General features: G+C 40.6%; 1 protein-coding gene across 1 annotated transcript in view; it reads right to left on the reverse strand.

Moving 5' to 3' along the window:
• Positions 1-19,218, reverse strand: part of PLCE1 (phospholipase C epsilon 1) — a 202,781-nt gene that overhangs the window by 127,520 nt on the left and 56,043 nt on the right. Inside the window, 1 exon segment of the mRNA XM_084845832.1 lies at positions 5,281-5,563. Within this exon segment, the coding sequence (XP_084701958.1) occupies positions 5,281-5,563 (283 nt within the window).

Raw genomic sequence — 19,218 nt, forward strand, 5'->3', positions numbered from 1 at the left:
CAGGGTGGGGGTGTATTTTAAAAAATGTTTGGGCACTATTAGATGCAATAGTGGGTAATGTGAGTTTGCCCCTCACTGAGTATAGTGGAAGATTATAGTGGCATTTCAACTGACATGCAAACTATTTTATTGGAAAATAAAACTTTAGTTAACAGATTTGTATACCGTCTATCAATTTCCAATTATTAGGCCAATTTACAAGAATTAAAACAGAGTAAAAATACAATAAAATGTTTTAAAATGTTTCTAGTAGGTTACTATTTAAGTCATTATTGCACCAGTAAGAAGAGACTAGAACAGTACTTAGCTGTCCCATTTGAGATTACTTTTTCCCATGCAAACAAATTAAAAGAACTCTAGTAAGGAAATCTCTTAAATTAGCACCATTTTTACAATCTCCTATCATAATGACACCTGTTTGCAATATTATATAAGTATTATATCATGCCATTCAAGTATTAAAGCCAGACAGCTATTATTAGCCATCTTTCTGGAATCCCAAAGACAGAGCCAATAATTCTGTAAGAAAAACAGCTATGTAATTAAGCTTATATAGTGACTCTCCAAAATCCTGGGTTACCACTGTGTGTAAACCCAGCCAGTGACTCAGTTCAGACATCTTGTTCCTGATCCTTCATTGCATGGTTTGGAAGATTAAGAACATACTGCATGATCATATGCTCCCTCCTCCCCTCCCTCTAACTTCCCTTTTGTGTGGATTCTTCCACCCTCCATTCCACAGGTTACACAACCATAGCTTGGTATAACACCCAAATAGAGCAAATTTTGGTGAGAGCCAATCCAAAATTACCTGGCATGTGAGAGACACAAGGCAGTGCATGGCCATGGCACTTTCCTTATGCTCCAAATCATGGTTTAGAGAATTGAAAACATGACATCTAAGCTGAATCAGTGATTGTGACAGAATGAACACTTCCAGTGATGTTGGAACCCATCCTTACTTTAGGACTTTTTACTATCTACAAATATTAATATTTGTGCCCACAATCCAGCAAACTAGATATTAACGGGATGAATATTTGATCACTATGAAGTATAGCAGTGTGAAGTCAACAGAACCACAACCACAAACATCAGTCCCTGTGATCTGCAAGACGAACATTTAGAAATTGTGCTGAACAATATTTATTGGTTAGCTTACTCTTAAGACAAACAGAACATGTTTTATCATGTTCTCTTTATCTTAAGAACTAAGCTAACCAGTAAATTAAACTGGTAGTTAAACTAGCTTGCTAAACAAAATGTCCAATGACAGCTACACTCACAGAAGATGGTTATTCAGTATTACACTTACAGTAGTGCAACATGTTGGCACATAGATGAAAGAAAACACATTCTACTACTGCATTTCAATGTCAGTCTATATTCATTGCAAGTAAAAACTCACAGGTTTTTTTTAAAACCATTTAGGCTGCGTTTCAGAAAATGGTGAGTGTGTGGGTGCACCCACAGTCTACTAAAGAAAGGCAAAGATCCATATATAAGGAGTGCCTTCCCATGACTAATCATGGAAATCTGTACACTGGTCACAGTATATGACAGTAAAAGCAACTTGTCATTATTTCCATCTCAAAAACATTTTTTCTTTAGATTTAAAAGACATCGGGTGTTAGCATATAGGCGATAGGCCATCAGTCTTACCAGCAAACCTCTGTTGTTTTCTGTTGTTTTCTTCTAAAACGTCAGAAGTGCAGATACTTCCAAAAGCAGAGAAATACAACACACTACACTGGTTCGCTCTAGCTGTTAGGCAACAGCTGCTCAGTCTGAAACTACAAACTGTCAAAATGCACAACTAGCATGCTTTGTGTAAGCCACAAAGAAGACATGCGGAAAGGTCAGGTTACCCACTTCCCAGATAAAAGCTGAAACACTAAGACTCCAACAAGAGGAATTTTACATTTATAGGCTGGCAGGCATTCTTACTAGCAGTAGCAATCCAATCTACAAGGAATCCAAGTCAAAGCATTTGTAATTAATTGGGTTGGTCACGAGCAACAGGTAAGCATGTTTATGTATCATGAGACTCAATGGGACTTAAGCACACTTTAGATTGTGCCCAATGTAGTCAAAGTATCTTGTAGTCAATAATACTAAATTTGTCTTAAACTTTATAGTAGGTAAGAATCTCTTAAAGGATCTGGTCAAAATGTATTAGAAGCCACTTCAAGTCTACTAATTAACAATTCATTTTAAGTTTATGCAGGCATTTGTTTGAATGATAGCACTGCACAGCAGATCACTTTTCATAGTGTGAAGTGCTGACAAGACTATTCGAAAAATAAACAATCACTTTCTTTGATCACAGTGTTAGAAACAAAACAACTGACAAATGTATCACTAAACAAACTAAACAAATATTTTAAGTTCTGTAAGGCTGTCTCCTCAAATATTTGGTATATTTAACCAATACACTTAATATATACATAATACAGGGGTGGGGGACACTTTTCGGCCCAAGGGCCATATTGGTTCTGGGCAAGCACATTAGGGCCACATGCTGGCGGGGCCACAACCCAAGGTTGGTGGGGCCACCCCCACTCCTGCCATGCAGCCTGCTATGTGCTTGTGTCTGGACACAGACACACACACACACACACACACACACACAAAGGCAGCAACTGCCCATTGAAAGAGAGATTGCTCTCTTCCCCCATGAGCAAGTCACTGTATTTGTATGCTGCATGGCTGTGCAGCATGGAAATGCAGGAAACCGCCCATGGACAGAGAGATTGCTCTCTCCCTCTATGGACCATTTGCTGCATTTCCATGCTGTGGGAGCTCCTTTTCTCACTAGAGAGCACAGAAAACCTGTAATCTCCAAACAGGAGAGCTGATGGGAGATTACAACTCAGCAGCAGATAAAGAGGGCCTGCTGAGAGGGAAGGAGGCCTGGTGAGAAGGTGGCGATCCGGAAGGGAAAGCCCTGGGGCCCACACGTTCCCCACGCCTGACATAATAAAAATGCAAGTCCATTTAATGAAATACTCATTAATAAAAAAGCACTGAGTACAGGTAAGTAAAGGGAAATGGAAGGGAAAGAGAAGCTTGGGAACAGAGTGCTACTACTGGAATGACACTTTAAGTGGGCAAGTTGTGTTACCAAACTCCAGCTGCTACCTCGCCACTGCAAAATGGTGTTAGGAAGGGGCAATTTACAGGGGAAAAATAGTAGGAGGGGGGTTACTTATACATTCACTAACCTCTCTCCCACCCACCCACCCACCTACAGGGTTCCAGACTAGTGATGATGCCAAAGAGTGAAATTAGTAAGTTTGTAAGTCAAATCTTGTAGGTTCATAATTCTCAAATATATAACAAGCCCTGATTTTGATCCAATAAATGTTCATATTTTCATACAAGCCAATACTGATTATGAGTTAATTTATATTTTCTGTACCTGCACCATCTGCATGACTCAGCAGCAAGTGTAAATTATTATTGTGTATGGATATGTTGTATGGCATGTTTTTCCTTTTTTTCCTTCATTTTTTTGTGGTCCTGCCTTTTCTTTTTTTTTGTTATTGTTGTATTTGCAGATAAAAGGTTTTTTTTAATGACTAAGCAGCCAAACTCTGTTGTCATGTATGTGCAAAAATTTGAAGATACTACATAAAAATAGAGAACTTTCATCAGAATTTATGATATTGGATTCCTAACTTGGTGAGCAAATTACAAATTACGATGGGGTCAGTTTGTCCATCGCTATTCCAGACCTCTGTTTCCTCTGCAAACATGTGTCTGGGGAAGATGTTGAGGGAAAGTGTTATGTTATTTCTCCACCCCACCTCCATTTTTCTTATAAATTGCCTCCTTCCAACCTGCTTTGCAATGGAGAAACTCCAAGGTTTGGAAACATGACTTGCCCATGTAACGTGTAACTCAACAATTTGTTGTTTATTCGTTCAGTCGCTTCCGACTCTTTGTGACTTCATGGACCAGCCCACGCCAGAGCTTCCTGTCGGCTGTCGCCACCCCCAGCTCCCCCAAGGTCGAGTCCGTCACCTCCAGAATATCATCCATCCATCTTGCCCTTGGTCAGCCCCTCTTCCTTTTGCCTTCCACTTTCCCTAGCATCAGCATCTTCTCCAGGGTATCCTGTCTTCTCATGATGTGGCCAAAGTACTTCAGTTTTGCCTTTAATATCATTCCCTCAAGTGAGCAGTCTGGCTTTATTTCCTGGAGGATGGACTGGTTTGATCTTCTTGCAGTCCAAGGCACTCTCAGAATTTTCCTCCAACACCACAGTTCAAAAGCATCTATCTTCCTTCATTCAGCCTTCCTTATGGTCCAGCTCTCGCAGCCATAGGTTACTACGGGGAATACCATTGCTTTAACTATGCGGACCTTTGCTGTCAGTGTGATGTCTCTGCTCTTAACTATTTTATCAAGATTTGTCATTGCAACTCAACCATTAGTAATCTATATATTATTTTCCCAAAAATAAATAGTACAGGAACACAGCACGTTGACAGCATTTTACACATTACTGTAGTCCACCATGTAAAACTGAGATAGTAAAATATAATAATGTTTATTCATCACAGTTTCCTGTTAACAATCTGTGTTCTAAAAATGGACAATGTATTTATTTGATCCTTGTTTTTATAAATCTTTGGACAAAAGACCTGTTAACTTTCAGGAACATAAACAATCTAGGTTATTTGATACAGAGACAGAAATGTATTTTGAGTGTATCCAAAACAGTTATGACCTACACTGCTCTTTAACTCCAGCCTCATTAAGGTGAAGGTCTCCTTTATCACAGAACCATACTGCCACTACTTTACCTAATCTAAACATAATGAAAACACAGTATCTTTATACAGCGCTTTGTTGACACAAGTGTTTTACTACCACTAAAAGCAAGACATTCTAGATACTCTCTGAAATAGTACACCTATGCACTCAATTCTAAACTACTCAAGGATGTGTGCTATGGCCTATATAGAAACAGGAATAGTTCACTCATGCACTTTCAATACATACACAAGACATATGTGTATGTATTGAAGACATATGTGTATGTACATGACATTGAACCCATTCATAAGGTAAAGGAGGCATCCAATTAAATAAATAAAAACATTGTTTTAACATGCATGGAATTTTTTAAAATATCCAATGTTAGTTTGAATTCTATTCGAAGAGATTGGTCCACCAATATTCAGTTTTCAGTTCTGATCTGGAGAAAGCATATGATCCTAGCAACCTCCACAGTCATACTGTTAAATGTTAAATTAAGCCTCCCTTAATTACCTTTTAGCATGGTCTTTCCAGTTGATCCTCCTAAGATATTTAGTGTACCACTTCTTGCTCCTAATGATGTAGTTGCTTCTAGTAAAGCACCACTGATAATATTTGAAAGCGAGGTCCTGTGTAAAGTAGCACGGTATTCAGGAACTCTTTGAGTAGATGGTTTTATGCAAGAGTTGTTGCCTTTGCACCAACAAGCTGCATGATGGTATGGTATTAGTGGTTCCCTCAGAGGGTGCGGAAAATATTCCAAAGAATCTTCTGCTCCTTTTGCTGACTTGAAGACCTGTCAAATACAAAAGGAAAACAAAACACTTTTTTGAGGGAATAAATTGAACAGTGTAGTGAGATTATTTTAAAATTTTCATAGTATTGAAAAACAAGTAGTCTACTAAACACTGACCTTCAGTATTGCACTAAAGTATTATGAATCCAAACCTGATTTGAGCAAGGCTCTTTAACAAGAAAATTAAATATAATTGAAACATTGTTGGAATAGCTTGAGAATATCTTGGTCACTATACCAACGGAGGAGTTTTAAAGGAGAATTTGAAGGAAGGTGACACACAAGGTGTTCAAGTGTTCCCAAATAAGAAACAGCAAGAGAGAATGGGGAAAGTATTTTGAGCGAGTAGCCTTTCAGAGGACACCTTTGAGAGACTGAGGGTGGTAGAGCTGGCAGATTGAAGGTCACAGGAGGTAAGGGCTGAAGGTCACAGGATTGAAGGTCACAGGAGGTACGAAAGATAGGATGTGACAAGCTTGTAGAGAGCTCTGAAGCTAAGGTCAAGACGTTTGTTCTGAGGGAACATAAACCTACATAGGGATTTGAGGAAGGGCTTTACATTATCCAAGTGACAAAACTGGCAAATCGTTTTAGCAGCAGGGTTCTGGGCAGTTGAATTCATGGTCACTTGTTTTGTCCTTTTTAATACAGTTAATTGTCTGAGGGTTTATCAACACTGTACATTTTTATAGATATAGTTCCTAGAATCCTGCATACTTCATGATTTCTCAAAAAACCTTAAGGTTCTGCTTTAAACAGAAAGGTTCCACAACAAAGGAATGCCACTTCAGTGTTTGGATTTGAATGTATCAGCTTGTATAAAATATCATTTATAGCATATATCTCAAAGAGTGAGAATTACTATATTTGTTAATGTGTGAAGTAACGAGTTCTATAAGAGTTTTCCTCTGCCCTACTTTCATCTATAGACAGAAGGGATCGATCCACCAACTGAGGACAACACATCTAATGAGGCTGTCTATGGCCTGTGAAAGCTCACAGTAAATTTATTGGCCTTTAAGGTACCACAAGACTCTTTTTTGCTTATAAAATAAAGCATTCAAAAGATCTTTGTGAAGAGTCACTTTAGAACTCTATTATTTAATAAGTTGAAAAACAGCATCTGTGACTCATAATGTTGAGACAACCTGACCTTCAAAGATTATTTTTTCTTCAGGTTGCAGAGCACCAAGTGAAATCCTTGGTCATTCAGCAACATTTATCATTTTCAGCATTATTGCAAGATAATGTATAGGGTTGGATTAACAACACTAAAGACTAGATTTTGAATCTTTATCTAACAGGATGCTGAAAAACTACATAAAAATTCATCGGCTTTCTGAAATTTAAACTACTGTATTTTTGGAATACTTTATTTGGTCTTGTAGCTCAAACTGGTCTTTCAGTAAATATTAAGGAGTGTTCCAATACAAAATTTATCCATATAATGACCTCCTTCCAAAAAGGGGCAACTACTGAGTGTTGCAAAAACATATGCTTAAAAGAAGCATTAGCTGTTACACCTCCAACAATTACCAGACTTAGACAAACCCTTATTAAAGAGAAGTTGTGGTGTCCAAGACATGAAACAAAAGTTCTCACTTAATAATTTTTTTAATATGCATGGACATATCAGATACAGACACCAAGGAGGCAATCCATTGATTAGGCAAAATGGGACAAGCCAGTTCCCTATTTCATTCCTGCTTATGGTTCTGTATATCATATCTTCACCAATAATAAGTTCTTATAGACATGGATTGTAAGTCAATTTGCCTGACTGGCCTCAGTAAGTGCTTTCAATAGCGAGGGAGACACTGAAGCTGTAAAAGCAGCAGGGCCGAACCTAGATACTAACAACTGTTGCAATGCAAGTACTGCCGTTCAGCTGTAGCTGGCAAATCACAGACATGACAAAAACTCATCATCAGCCACCATTGGTTGATCCAAAGTAAAAATCACCTTATGCATTACAGGTCCACCACAAAAACATTTTTGTTACCAATTCTTAAATCTGGATTTCCCCATAGCATCAATTTAGCATGAGAAAATATATCAAAATGTAATTGACATGACATTATATGCCACAATCTCTAACAGCCGTAACTGTGGAAGGAACCCCATCTGCTCTAATATGCCTACAGCCTAATGCCATCCATTTACAGAGTCCAGACAAGAAGATTCCCAAACTGGTGGAAAATCTGATCTAAACAGAAAAGACCAAAGTGCAGTACAAGTCAACGAATAAGCCTAATTATATAAATGCAAGATCCAGAAAACCAAACCCACCTTCTCCAATTGGAAATTGCACCCTTTTCAAAGATAACCATGGCAGAGAGGATCCCCCCACCAAAATGTACGAAACAAAGCATTGATTTTTTAAAAAAAATATGTGCCAGGTATAGTTAGAGGAATCCCACGTATAACATAAACAATCCAAGGTATAATTGCCCCACAAACTCAGATTTCAAGATGCCTATCTATCTAAATCCCAAGAGATCTCATTAATCAATTTATTCAGATTAAGCTTGATCATTTGAGATATGTTTTGGGGAATAAGTATTCCCAAATAGGTAATAACATCCGGGCACCATTAGAATTGCCAATCAGCTAATACACTATAAGATATAGTATCTCCAATGGGCATCTGTTCAGATTTTGACCAGTTAATTGAACAGGCAGACAAATTACCAGGGGTGTGTTTCCACGCTATTGGCTTCACTTTGTTTGCAACTTTACAGCCAATGAGTTTACTCAGAAGTAACACCCCCTAGCACACGCCCATACAAAGCAGGACAATGCGCTAAAGGGGAAATAATTATACAGGGAAGAAATGGAGTAGAGAGCCAGTGGATGATATACGAGTTTTGCATCTCTTCATCTCTGCCTCCCTCGCCCACTTCTGCTCTGCTCCAGCCCTTTTGTTTTTTCCTTTAAAGTGAGTTTTAAAGTGCACTTTCGCTTTAATGCAGGAGCAAAAAAGCAAAGTCGTGTGTGTAGCATCCCCCCTCCTTTTAACCCCCCCCCCAAATGGGGACATAAAGCACACTTTCACCTTAATGAAGAGGAGCTTAAAAGCAAAGTTGTGTATGCAGCACCCCCCCCCCCGCTTTTAAACCCTTTCTTGCTTCTTCCCCTAAACCAAGGATGCGACTTAACGACTCTCCGTGAAGTCATCTTTGCAGCTCTCCTGATTTCCCTGCCACCACCTTGACTGGGAACTTCATAGGGATACCCAGGGTGGGTGGACACTGCACTTGTATGTCAGGGGTGCTTATGTGTACATTTCTCTTCCTCTCTGTCTGACTGCTCCCTCCAGTATCATCTCCCCTTCTCTTTCACACGTTGCTTCCGGTAAGGTCATGAGCAGGTGAGCAACACACCCACAAGAGCTGGGCTACACACCCCATGGGCAGGGACTATAATATCAAACCCAGTGCGGTTGTGGAAACAGGTCAGTAATAGAGCCAAAGTAAGCAGGAAAAGTCAGATTATAAACAGTCTCAGAAGAAGCGGATTTCCTGCTATAAAATGCGGGACTAGTGCTGAATGGCCATGACGTCATGGAAACACAGAGACCTTACTGCGCAGCCAGGTTGGAGTAAATCACTGGTGGAAACACAGCCCATAAGTATTAATCAACTGCATCAAAGCCAGAACAGAGACTGGTGTTCCAAGATAAACACCACCCCTTGAATTGTGCATGGAAATAGACCAGGAGTGCGGCTATTTTAGAACCAGCAAGTTATGTTTGTAAACTAAAAATATATAAATGGGGGAGGGGGAGAGAAGGAGAAGACTGATTTTGAATATATTTTGAATATATCTTCCTGATTTTGAGTATATCTCCCTGATCTTGAATATATTCAGAATGTTCCATATTTGGCTATAATACAGTAAGTCAGGGGTGGGAAACCTGTGGCCCTTCAGATGTTGCTGGATTACAACTCCTACCACTCCCAACCATTAGCTATGCAGGCTAATGATGATGGGAGTTGGAGTCCAACAATATCTGGAGGGCTGCAGGTTGCCCACCGCTGATTTACTGTGTCATGGACCCCATTTCCTCATATTTTTTGCTATATCAAAATCAATCATATCCAGAATTATCTCAGCCATTGGCATAATAAGTATTGTTTTCTAGTGTGCTCTGAAAGTATCTGGCTAACACAAATAATTTCTAATTATTGTAGTTACTTTCCAAAATATTTTACTATTTTGCAACCAGTGAAGTTATGCCTGCTGCTTATGCTACATTCAAGTTTTTCTTAACTAGCAAAACAAAGAAGCCCTACAGTCAGGGCTAGAAATATTGGAACAAGGATAACTGTTTTGGCAGTTGGCCTCCGTACACCACCACATTGAAGTTGAAAGGAAACACACCCAGATGGGAGCGAAGTCAGGACTTTCAGCTGTAATTTAAGGGGTTTGACAAAAGTGGGGCACTAACCATTCAGGAAATATAGCCAGTGGCATGCACACACACCCCCATCGTCGGTGGCTCATAAGTAATGGAACGAATGGCTGACAAGCAGCTGCATGGCCAGGTATGGCCTGTTTCCTGGGTACCCCATGACGAATCAAGCAGATAAAAGGCCTGGAAGTGGTTCTCAGTGTTACATTTGCATTTGGTAGCTGTTCACTGGAACTTCCCAACATGAGGTCCAAAGAGGTGTCCATGCGAGTGAAGGAGGCCGTCATCAGGCTGAGGAAACAAAATAAACCCATCGGAGAGATAGCAAAAACAGTGGGAGTGGCCAATACAACAGTTTGGAACATCCTGAAAAAGAAGGAATTAACTGGCAAGCTCAGCAAAGGCAAAAGGCCTGGAAGACCACGGAAGACAACTAAAGTGGATGACCGCAGAATTCTGCTCATAGTGAAGAGGAACCCTTTCACAACATCTAGCCAGGTCAAGAACGCTCTTGAGGAGGTAGGCATGTCATTGTCAACATCTACAGTCAAGAGACGGCTTTATGAATGTAAATACGGAGGCTTCACAACAAGGCGCAAACCATTGGTAACGCTCAAGAACAGACAGCCCAGATTAGCCTTTGCCAGCCAACACCTAAAAAAGCCTGCCCAGTTCTGGAATAAGATTCTTTGGACTGATGAAACCAAGATTAACTTGTACCAGAATGATGGAAAGAGAAAAGTATGGAGAAGGAAAGGAACAGCTCATGATCCAAAGCGTACCACATCATCTGTCAAACATGGTGGAGGCAGTGTCATGGCATGGGCATGTATGGCTGCCTATGGAACCGGGTCACTGGTGTTTATTGATGACCTGACTGCTGATAAAAGCAGCAGGATGAATTCTGAAGTGTGTAGGGCTATACTTTCTGCTCACATCTGGCTGAATGCTGCCAAACTGATAGGATGCCGCTTCATATTGCAGATGGATAATGACCCAAAACATACAGCAAAAGCTACCCAAGAGTTTCTTAAGGCAAAGAAGTGGGATGTTCTGCAATGGCCAAGTCAGTCACCTGATCTCAACCCAATAGAGCACGCTTTTCACTTACTGAAGACAAGACTGAAGGCAGAAAGACCCACAAACAAGCAGCAGCTGAGGGCAGCTGCAGTGAAGGCCTGGCAAAGCATCTCGAGGGAGGAAGCTCAGCATTTGGTCATGTCCATGGGTTCCAGACTTCAGGCAGTCATTGACTGCAAAGAATTTTCATCCAGGTATTAAAGGCGATCCTTAAGTTTGAAATTATGTTGGTTTGTTCCATTACTTATGAGCCACCAAGGATGTGTGTGCGTGCGTGTGTGTGTGTGTATGCCACTGGCTGTCCTTCCTGAATGGTTAGTGCCCCACTTTTGTCAAACCCCTTGAATTACAGCTGAAAGTCCTGACTTCGCTCCCATCTGGGTGTGTTTCCTTTCAACTTCAATGTGGTGGTGTACGGAGGCCAACTGCCAAAACAGTTATCCTTGTTCCAATATTTCTGGCCCTGACTGTATGATGGCAAAAACAGACAACAGTGGCTTGTTGCAAAGATGATATAAAGAATAATTATGTTAATCTCTTTTATATGAAATTATACATCAGGGCACTTAACTGTTTCCAAAATATGTGCATTTCTCCAACTGTTGCTAAAGAATGTGCATTTCACCTACTGTTTTCAAATAGTGTCTGGTTTTCTGTATTGGACAAGAGCTCAGCTCAATTATAGCCAGAGATAAATATAGGGAGAGATAAATAAAGTATACATCCCTCTGGAATCTGATGTTCAAAGAGATCTGCTTTTAGGTACTTCATTGTATTCCGATTTCATTTATATTCCACTTTACTACAATATTTGTACTCAACCTGGCACATACTCAAAGTAAGGCTGTGATCCTACACAAAGTTATTTAACCCGGTGGGGCTTACTTCTACATAGACATGTACTGTATAGGATTGCACTGCACATCATATAAACAACCAAAAATGTTAAACTGTCACACAATTGCTAAAAACAGCAACATTAAACTAACACCTTACAACAAACCATTATGCATTAAAAGCCTGTTGAAATAAGTTTTCGAAGCCTGTCTAACAACAGGAAGGAAGAGAGCTGTTAGACCTCCCCATTCAACTGAAAGGCTAGTCCTGACCTAGTATGAGGGATGAATTACCTAAACATCATAATCACATGATTTCAACAGACTCCTATCAGGTCACCCGTTCATTTGCTGCTCCTCTGACAAGATTATTTTTTATACCAAATTTATATAAAGAGCTGGCTCTTATCTGTCAACAGTGAAATAAATAAATGCACAATGCTCTTCACTATCCTTTAGCAATTTACCTTTAACTGCAATAATCTGAAATGAAACCAGAGACATCTGTATGAAGTGCCAGTGGTCTAGAATCAATATAAAAGGGCATCATTGTTTGTACATCATAGAAATCATCATGATTTCTGCACAGGCATCAGAATGAAAGTGCAAGTTAAGGGGAATAACCCCTCCCAACACATTTTACTTGATGGAATGTTTCACCACGCACCTGTGTGTACTTCAAAAAAGGAGAGGTTATCACATTTTTAAGTGTCTGGGATTTTTCCTGTCATATTTCAGCATACACACAGCCCTATCTCTCCATTAATTTAAAAAGGAATGAGGAACTAGAGTAGAATAGTGGCTAAGAGTCTCAACTGTGTGACCCAAGAATCTAAAGCACTACATAAACGCCAAGTATAAAGATAAGAACACCCAATCAAAAGTCAGTGTTAGAACTCTAGAAGGAACTGCAAACAAGAAAACCACTTTCACCAGAGGGGGAAAACACAAGCAAATTCCTTCCATACAATCGCTTGCTGGCAAGTTGGATGGGGGGAGCAAAAGACACAAAACAAGAATGTGGGACTTTGAGGGCCTCAGTACATGTTTCATGTGGACATGTATAAAGAAATTGACAACTCCCCTCAAAAGCCACTTTTGGAGCAAACAAGCATAAGTAGCAGAAAGGTATGTATGTATGTATTTATCGTATGGCACATTTACATCACATTACAATAAAAACATAGAGCATAATAAATATGAAATGTCAAATATAAAATATAGACAGGAATATTACAAATGTACGCTTAGGTTACAGATATAGTTTTTTACTTCAGTTGTCACAGCCAGGAAATCAGCAAAGTCTCCATTGTAGGCTTGGTTCTGACACTCTGTCACTATATGTTGCATAGTTTGTTTTTCAGCCCCACAATCACAATTTGATGATGATGTAGGCTCAGTTCTGACACTCTGTCACTATATGTTGCATAGTTTGTTTTTCAGCCTCACAATCACAATTTGATGATGTTATTTTGCCCCATTTATAAAGGGCATCTGCACATGTACCATGACCCATGCGAATTCGGTTCAAGGTTGTCCATATCGCACGGGGCTGGTCAACTCCAGGTGGTTTTTCCAAGATTCAGGGCAAGCTTCGGCACTGTGGAGGGCAGTTTCCTAGCCAATGTTGTTTCCATGTGTTGTGGATACTGAAATCATCTTCTAGAAGAGCTTTAGCGGTGGAAATGGCTGGATGTCTCGATCTTAACCTGTTTCGCTCCAAGTAGGTTACGCCATTTAATATTGGTAGCAGAAAGGTGTTTAATCCTTTGAGGGAGTCACAGGATCACAGTGGCTAACATCACCCTCCCACCAGTGACACACAGCCCGGCTACATGGTCTGCAACCTTGTAAAGGGGCCCTACATGCATATCAATATATACGTGTAGGGCTCCTCCATCCTCAGGATTTTCCCTCATGTGGAGGAGCTGTACACACGTAGGGACACTTCACAGTGAATGTACAGAAGACAGAATGTGTGGCCGGTGAGCACAACGACAGGACTAGCGGTGCGACCCCACAACACCTCCCATCATGCATGTTTTCTACATTCATACGTGACTGAAACTCCATTGGGGGAGGGGGGGAGAAGAAGATTAGAAGTGGGATTTGGAGAGGGGAAAGTATTAAGTATCCCCTCAAACTATTGCTTCTCAGGTTGAAATTGACCCTCCACAAAATTACTTTTCCAGGGTGAAAAAGATGGAGAGTTTGGTTACATACATTTGCATGTAACATGTAGTTAGGCCCCATTTAAGTTAACCTGGATTTCACTATCCTCAGGTAATTTTGTATGGGGTGTGTATGTGTGTTTAACTCTTATAAGGTATTCCAAATGAAAATCTTTCACCCATACTTTTTGAGCAGTATCACAATAAAATAATAGGATTAAATGTAATTATTTAAATAAGAATATCCAGTACTTTTGCAGTGATCAGTTTTCAACAAGACACACTGACACAATGGAGAAGCCATTTTTGGCTCTGCAAACTATCTCAGTTGCAAAAGGTAAACAATCATAAATAACTTGTGGAAGAACAAGACATGATATATCTGGTCTATAACTCAATATAAACAGTCTGTAACTCTAGATGGTGTTGCAAATTAGCCTTTAAAAATGTTAACACATACCTCAGCACAAAACGTTTATGTCACAATTGTGCTACGGAGGTTCTGCCTGAACTATGGCGATTGGAAACAGATGAATGGTCCTAAGCATAAACACTGTGTTGGAAATAAGCAGGCTCTCTCAAAAAGTAACAATAAGATTAGGTGTTTATGGAATAGAAATTAAAAACGTTATCAACTTTCTATATGTCCCATCAGTCATGACAGCAGTGAGAAACAATACAAATTCCAAAGCAACCAGAGGACACTCCCTCTTTGTGAAGCATGGAGGGTAATGTACACAGCCTCTCTGCATGCAGAAGTGCTCTAGGACAGTATGCATAGCTGTCAATGGCCTACAAGGATACCACCCTAGTCCTAAGTGTTACATGTGAACAAAAGTCTTTCCCCATACATATGCATGCAGCAAACTGTCCAATGGGAAAGCAAAGCCCTTTGTATCCAGTATTCCTCAAACTGTGGGCTGAGGACCACCAGTGGACCTTAACCCACTTTCAGGTGGGCCTCAGTACCACAGCCGACTCAGTACCTCCTCACTCAACTGCACTGCCTCCTAAGCGCGCCACAGCCTTTTCGTTGGACTGATGTCTGCGGCACCAGCAGCTTTCTGCTTGTGCAGCACATAGGCACATGTGGGAGTAGGAGCTGGTTAGAAAGAAAGGCTATAGCATGCCAAGAGGGAGGGAGGGAAGGAAACAGACAACAAGTGGACAGAATTCCTTGTAGGCCCCTCCCAACCCTACTTTTCTATGATTCTATGAGTATGGTTGTCTGAGCATTAGGAAAGGAAGAGGAAGAAATGGAATAATGGAAGTGAACAGGGCAGACAGACAGAGAGAGGAAAGAAGGCCATCTCTTCCACCTCAGAAGAACGATCAGGCCCAATCTACATGGCTGACTGAGTGCAGAGCAAGACCACATTGGGGTTGTTTGTGACAGATGACGCTTTTGCCAACCCGCAGCAACCCTGCAGCTTCCTTCTGGAAACCACACATTTTCACAAAGTCTTCTTAGTGCATTGTTTTCCTTAAAAGTGGCTCCCACACAGTTCCACTGCAGTGTGTTCCATCCCCCCACATTAAATCCTTGGGGTGCCTAGGGGTGTTTCCATGACCTTGCAGTGATGGTCAAGGGGTGGGGCCGCCCCTTTCCATTCCTTTCCTTTCCTTTCCCCATTCCGTTTTTCCCCATGCTCAGTAGGGTGCTTTTGGACACAGGCTTCCTTTCCCTACTACTTCACAATAGCACTGTTTTAACCATTTACAATATTGCAGTAGCACTGTTTTAACCATTCACAATATTGCAGTAGCGGTGTTTTAACCATTCACAATATATCGCAGTAGAGCTGTTTTCCCACTGACAATATTGCATTAGCCTGTTTTACCCATTCACGATCTGCAGCCGTACTGTTTTAATCATTCACAATATCACAGTAGGACTCTTTAATCTTTCACAATATCCTAATGACGGATGAGAGGGGAGAGGTGTGGGGTAAATTACAGGGGCTTAATTCAGCACTTCCATTAAACTTCTCTGAGCAAGGGAGCATGGACATGGGTAGGGAACAAGCCTCTCTTATTGGCTGAGTAGCACCTCAGCGGTTGATGATGTTCTGTTCTTCTCACTGGACTCTGCCCACCCAACCCCGAAGTATGGCGGTCTCAAGTGCCATGTGAGTTGTGAAAGTGGGTTCTTAGGTAGTGTCTACTCCGCTTTTCTTGCTTCGTGTGCCACCGACGGACCAAAGCGATTTCATGAAAATCCGGGTATAACCACAAAACGCTTCAGAAACTGTCGCCGTGTAGATTACTCGCCAGCCATTGGGAACTGGAGTGTGTGCGTATGCCTACATGGGAGTGGGGAAAGAGGACTGGATGATGTTTGGGAGGGATGGTCATTCTCTCCTAATGGAAAATGGCAGAAGGGGCTTTGAAGGAAATTAGAAAGAGATAAAAGTTTATTTTTAAAATTATAATGATAATAATGTTAAAAACTAGGAATAGAGGGGCAGGGGTTAAGAGAGGGAAGCTGTTATAGGAGGAAGTAAATGTGAAAGCAGCATGAGGGGAGGGTGGAAAGAAACTGGCTGTTGGAAGGATAAGGTACAAGTTAAATAAGTGTGAAAGGAGAAGAAAAGGAGAAATGATAGGAGTAAGAAGACTTCGAGACATACAGGGAGAAGGGAATTTTTTTTCCCACTTAGATCAGCAAATTCTGTCTAAAATATTGAAGCTGATTTATGATAGCTCCATAGCAAATGCCCATACTTAACGGAACTATCGAACTCCCTACCGCAAGGAAATCACTGTGGCAAAGGATTTAGCAATTTCCAAAGAGGAATTAGATATCCATAGAAAATTAACAGTAATTGCCAACTGATTATGCCAAACTCCACCTCCATTTGCTACCATTTTGTGACTGGTGGGCCTCAGTAATTTTGAGCTGTCTCTAGGGGCCATTGGGGATAGAAACTCTGAGAACCAGCCAACTATCCATCAGGCCAGGTTCTTATCTGGTTGCAAGTTATACATACATGGAACTGCAGAGAGAGAGAGAGAGAGAGAGAGAGATTATTGGGAGTGGGGCTGCAGCCCTTTCCTAAAAGCAAATGCACCATTAGGACACATTCCAGGAGCTTAAAAAGTGATATAGAATGGCTACAGTAACCAGGATGCTGCTTATGTGTGATTTTACTATTATTTAACCCACCCTGAAGACATGGCTGGAAGACAGCATAATAAATATGCAGACCCTAAAACCATACTGTCTCCTAATAACCATAACCAGCCTTCCCTGTGACAAGGTTGCCCTGCATTTGGGACAGCCTGCCAAAGCAGCCTCTTCTGGTGCCAATCAAATGTTTTTCCAGCAGCAGGCAAACTCTTTGTTTGTCCAGGCCCTCCAGCATAGAAGTTAGCTGGTTTTAATCTGGTACCTTTTGTTGTTTTTATTCCTCTGGTGTATTATTTTATACCTGATTTTATATTGTATTTTATTATTTCATTGGCCACTGAGTGCTGTTGGCTGAAGAGCAGCATATAATTTCTAAAATAAGTAAACATAAAATAAATAAGGGCTACACTTCCTCAGCAATGACTGGGACTAGTGCTTGGCCAAGCACAGCTCTGCACTTGAAGTGTCCACCCGAAGTGCAGAGTTAGGGGGCAGACTGAACGAAGACATCACAGAAATTGTGCCAGGAAAGAACAGGGAAAAAACATGAAAGATGAGAAAGTAGGTTAAAGTTCTCATGAAGAGTTCTGATGATGATATTTATGTTATTATTTACAGTTAATAATATAATTCTAGATAATGATATTACATTGAATAATCTCTCTGGGGTGCTTCCCTTTCATTAAAAGTCAATCAGTTCCAATTACTACTGCACTTTGCATAGAAGCATCTCATTTCCGCATCTGCAGTATTCGGCTTTTTTTATTTATGAAGGAGAGGGTGCTTCTCTAGATCTTGGCTTTTATCTGCCTACTCGTTCTGTATTTAATACCTCTTTTATTAAAGATTTATAGTACATGTTAGCGTTTGTGTCTCTGATAGCAAAAAAGGAATATTATCCTCTATCTCTGGTTTCTTGCAGCTTGTGTTATCCACCTGAGTTGTTTGCATTTTGTTTCATTTTGTTTTAAGTGCAGTAGTTCTCCTTACCCCAACTGTAATTATTGACATATATTTAATAAATATGTTTTCTGGGATGGTGGGTGGGAAGCAAGCTACTGAAGTTTTCTTTGCAGCAAACAGGCATTTATGCTTCATCTTTCTCACTATCTAATCTCAAGGCATCTCCAGCACCCCTCTCCATTTGTTCAACTTTTGAATACCTTAGTTTTATTGCCTTTGTAGCCCATTTCATGACTTTGATGAAAGGTGTGCATACATCATTTATCCCTGTTGTTTAAAATAGAATAAATTTGCACATACAGATCTCATCACAAATTACTTTTACACATATGGTTTACTGAACTGGCATTGATGTTGTAATTTTCCCACAAAACACCCCCAATGTTAATGCAGTGTTGGTCATGAAGGTCAGTGTTGCCAACTTTCCACGTGAAAATAAAAAGTTTGTACGATTTGTTTCAGCCCTGTATGTGTATGTGACAGCACAATCCTATGCATGTTTACTCAGATGTAAGCCCTAGTAAGTTCACTAGGACTTATTTCAGTGGGGACTGGTGCCCATCGGGGCTGGTGGGGTAGAGGGATTACAGTAGGTGGTTCCAAGGCAGCAAAGGGCACTGCACAGAAAAGGGAAACTGAGGGAAATTAACTTTAAGATCATCCCTGCAAGGCAGACTGAAAAACTGGGGGAGGGAGAAAAATGGGTGGGGATGAAAAATAGCTAGGGGTTGGAGGCTCCTGGGACAGCTCACACACCCCATGATTGCTTCCAAACTTCCAGGACACCAGTTTAAAAAACAGAAAAAAATAGAGGGGAGGAGACTGAAAAATGGGGGAGGGAATTTTAATGGAAGAAAATAGCAAAGGGTTGTTCCCACCCAGGCACAAGGGTTCTGGGGATGCATGCAAGCCCTGTCCAATTAGGCTTCAGAGTGCTGTGGGGTCAGGAAAAGAAGCTTGTATAGTGCCACTTGGAAGAAAAAGCAGATAAAATGTTTCTTTTTGCCAAATGTATGGGGCTGGGATTACCCATACAGGCAGGCATCTAACGAAATGGTTTA

The sequence above is a fragment of the Heloderma suspectum genome, chromosome 3 (genome assembly GCF_057233095.1).
Source record: "Heloderma suspectum isolate Gila_16-S chromosome 3, 16-S_ref, whole genome shotgun sequence".
NCBI classification, from domain to species: Eukaryota; Metazoa; Chordata; class Lepidosauria; order Squamata; family Helodermatidae; genus Heloderma; species Heloderma suspectum.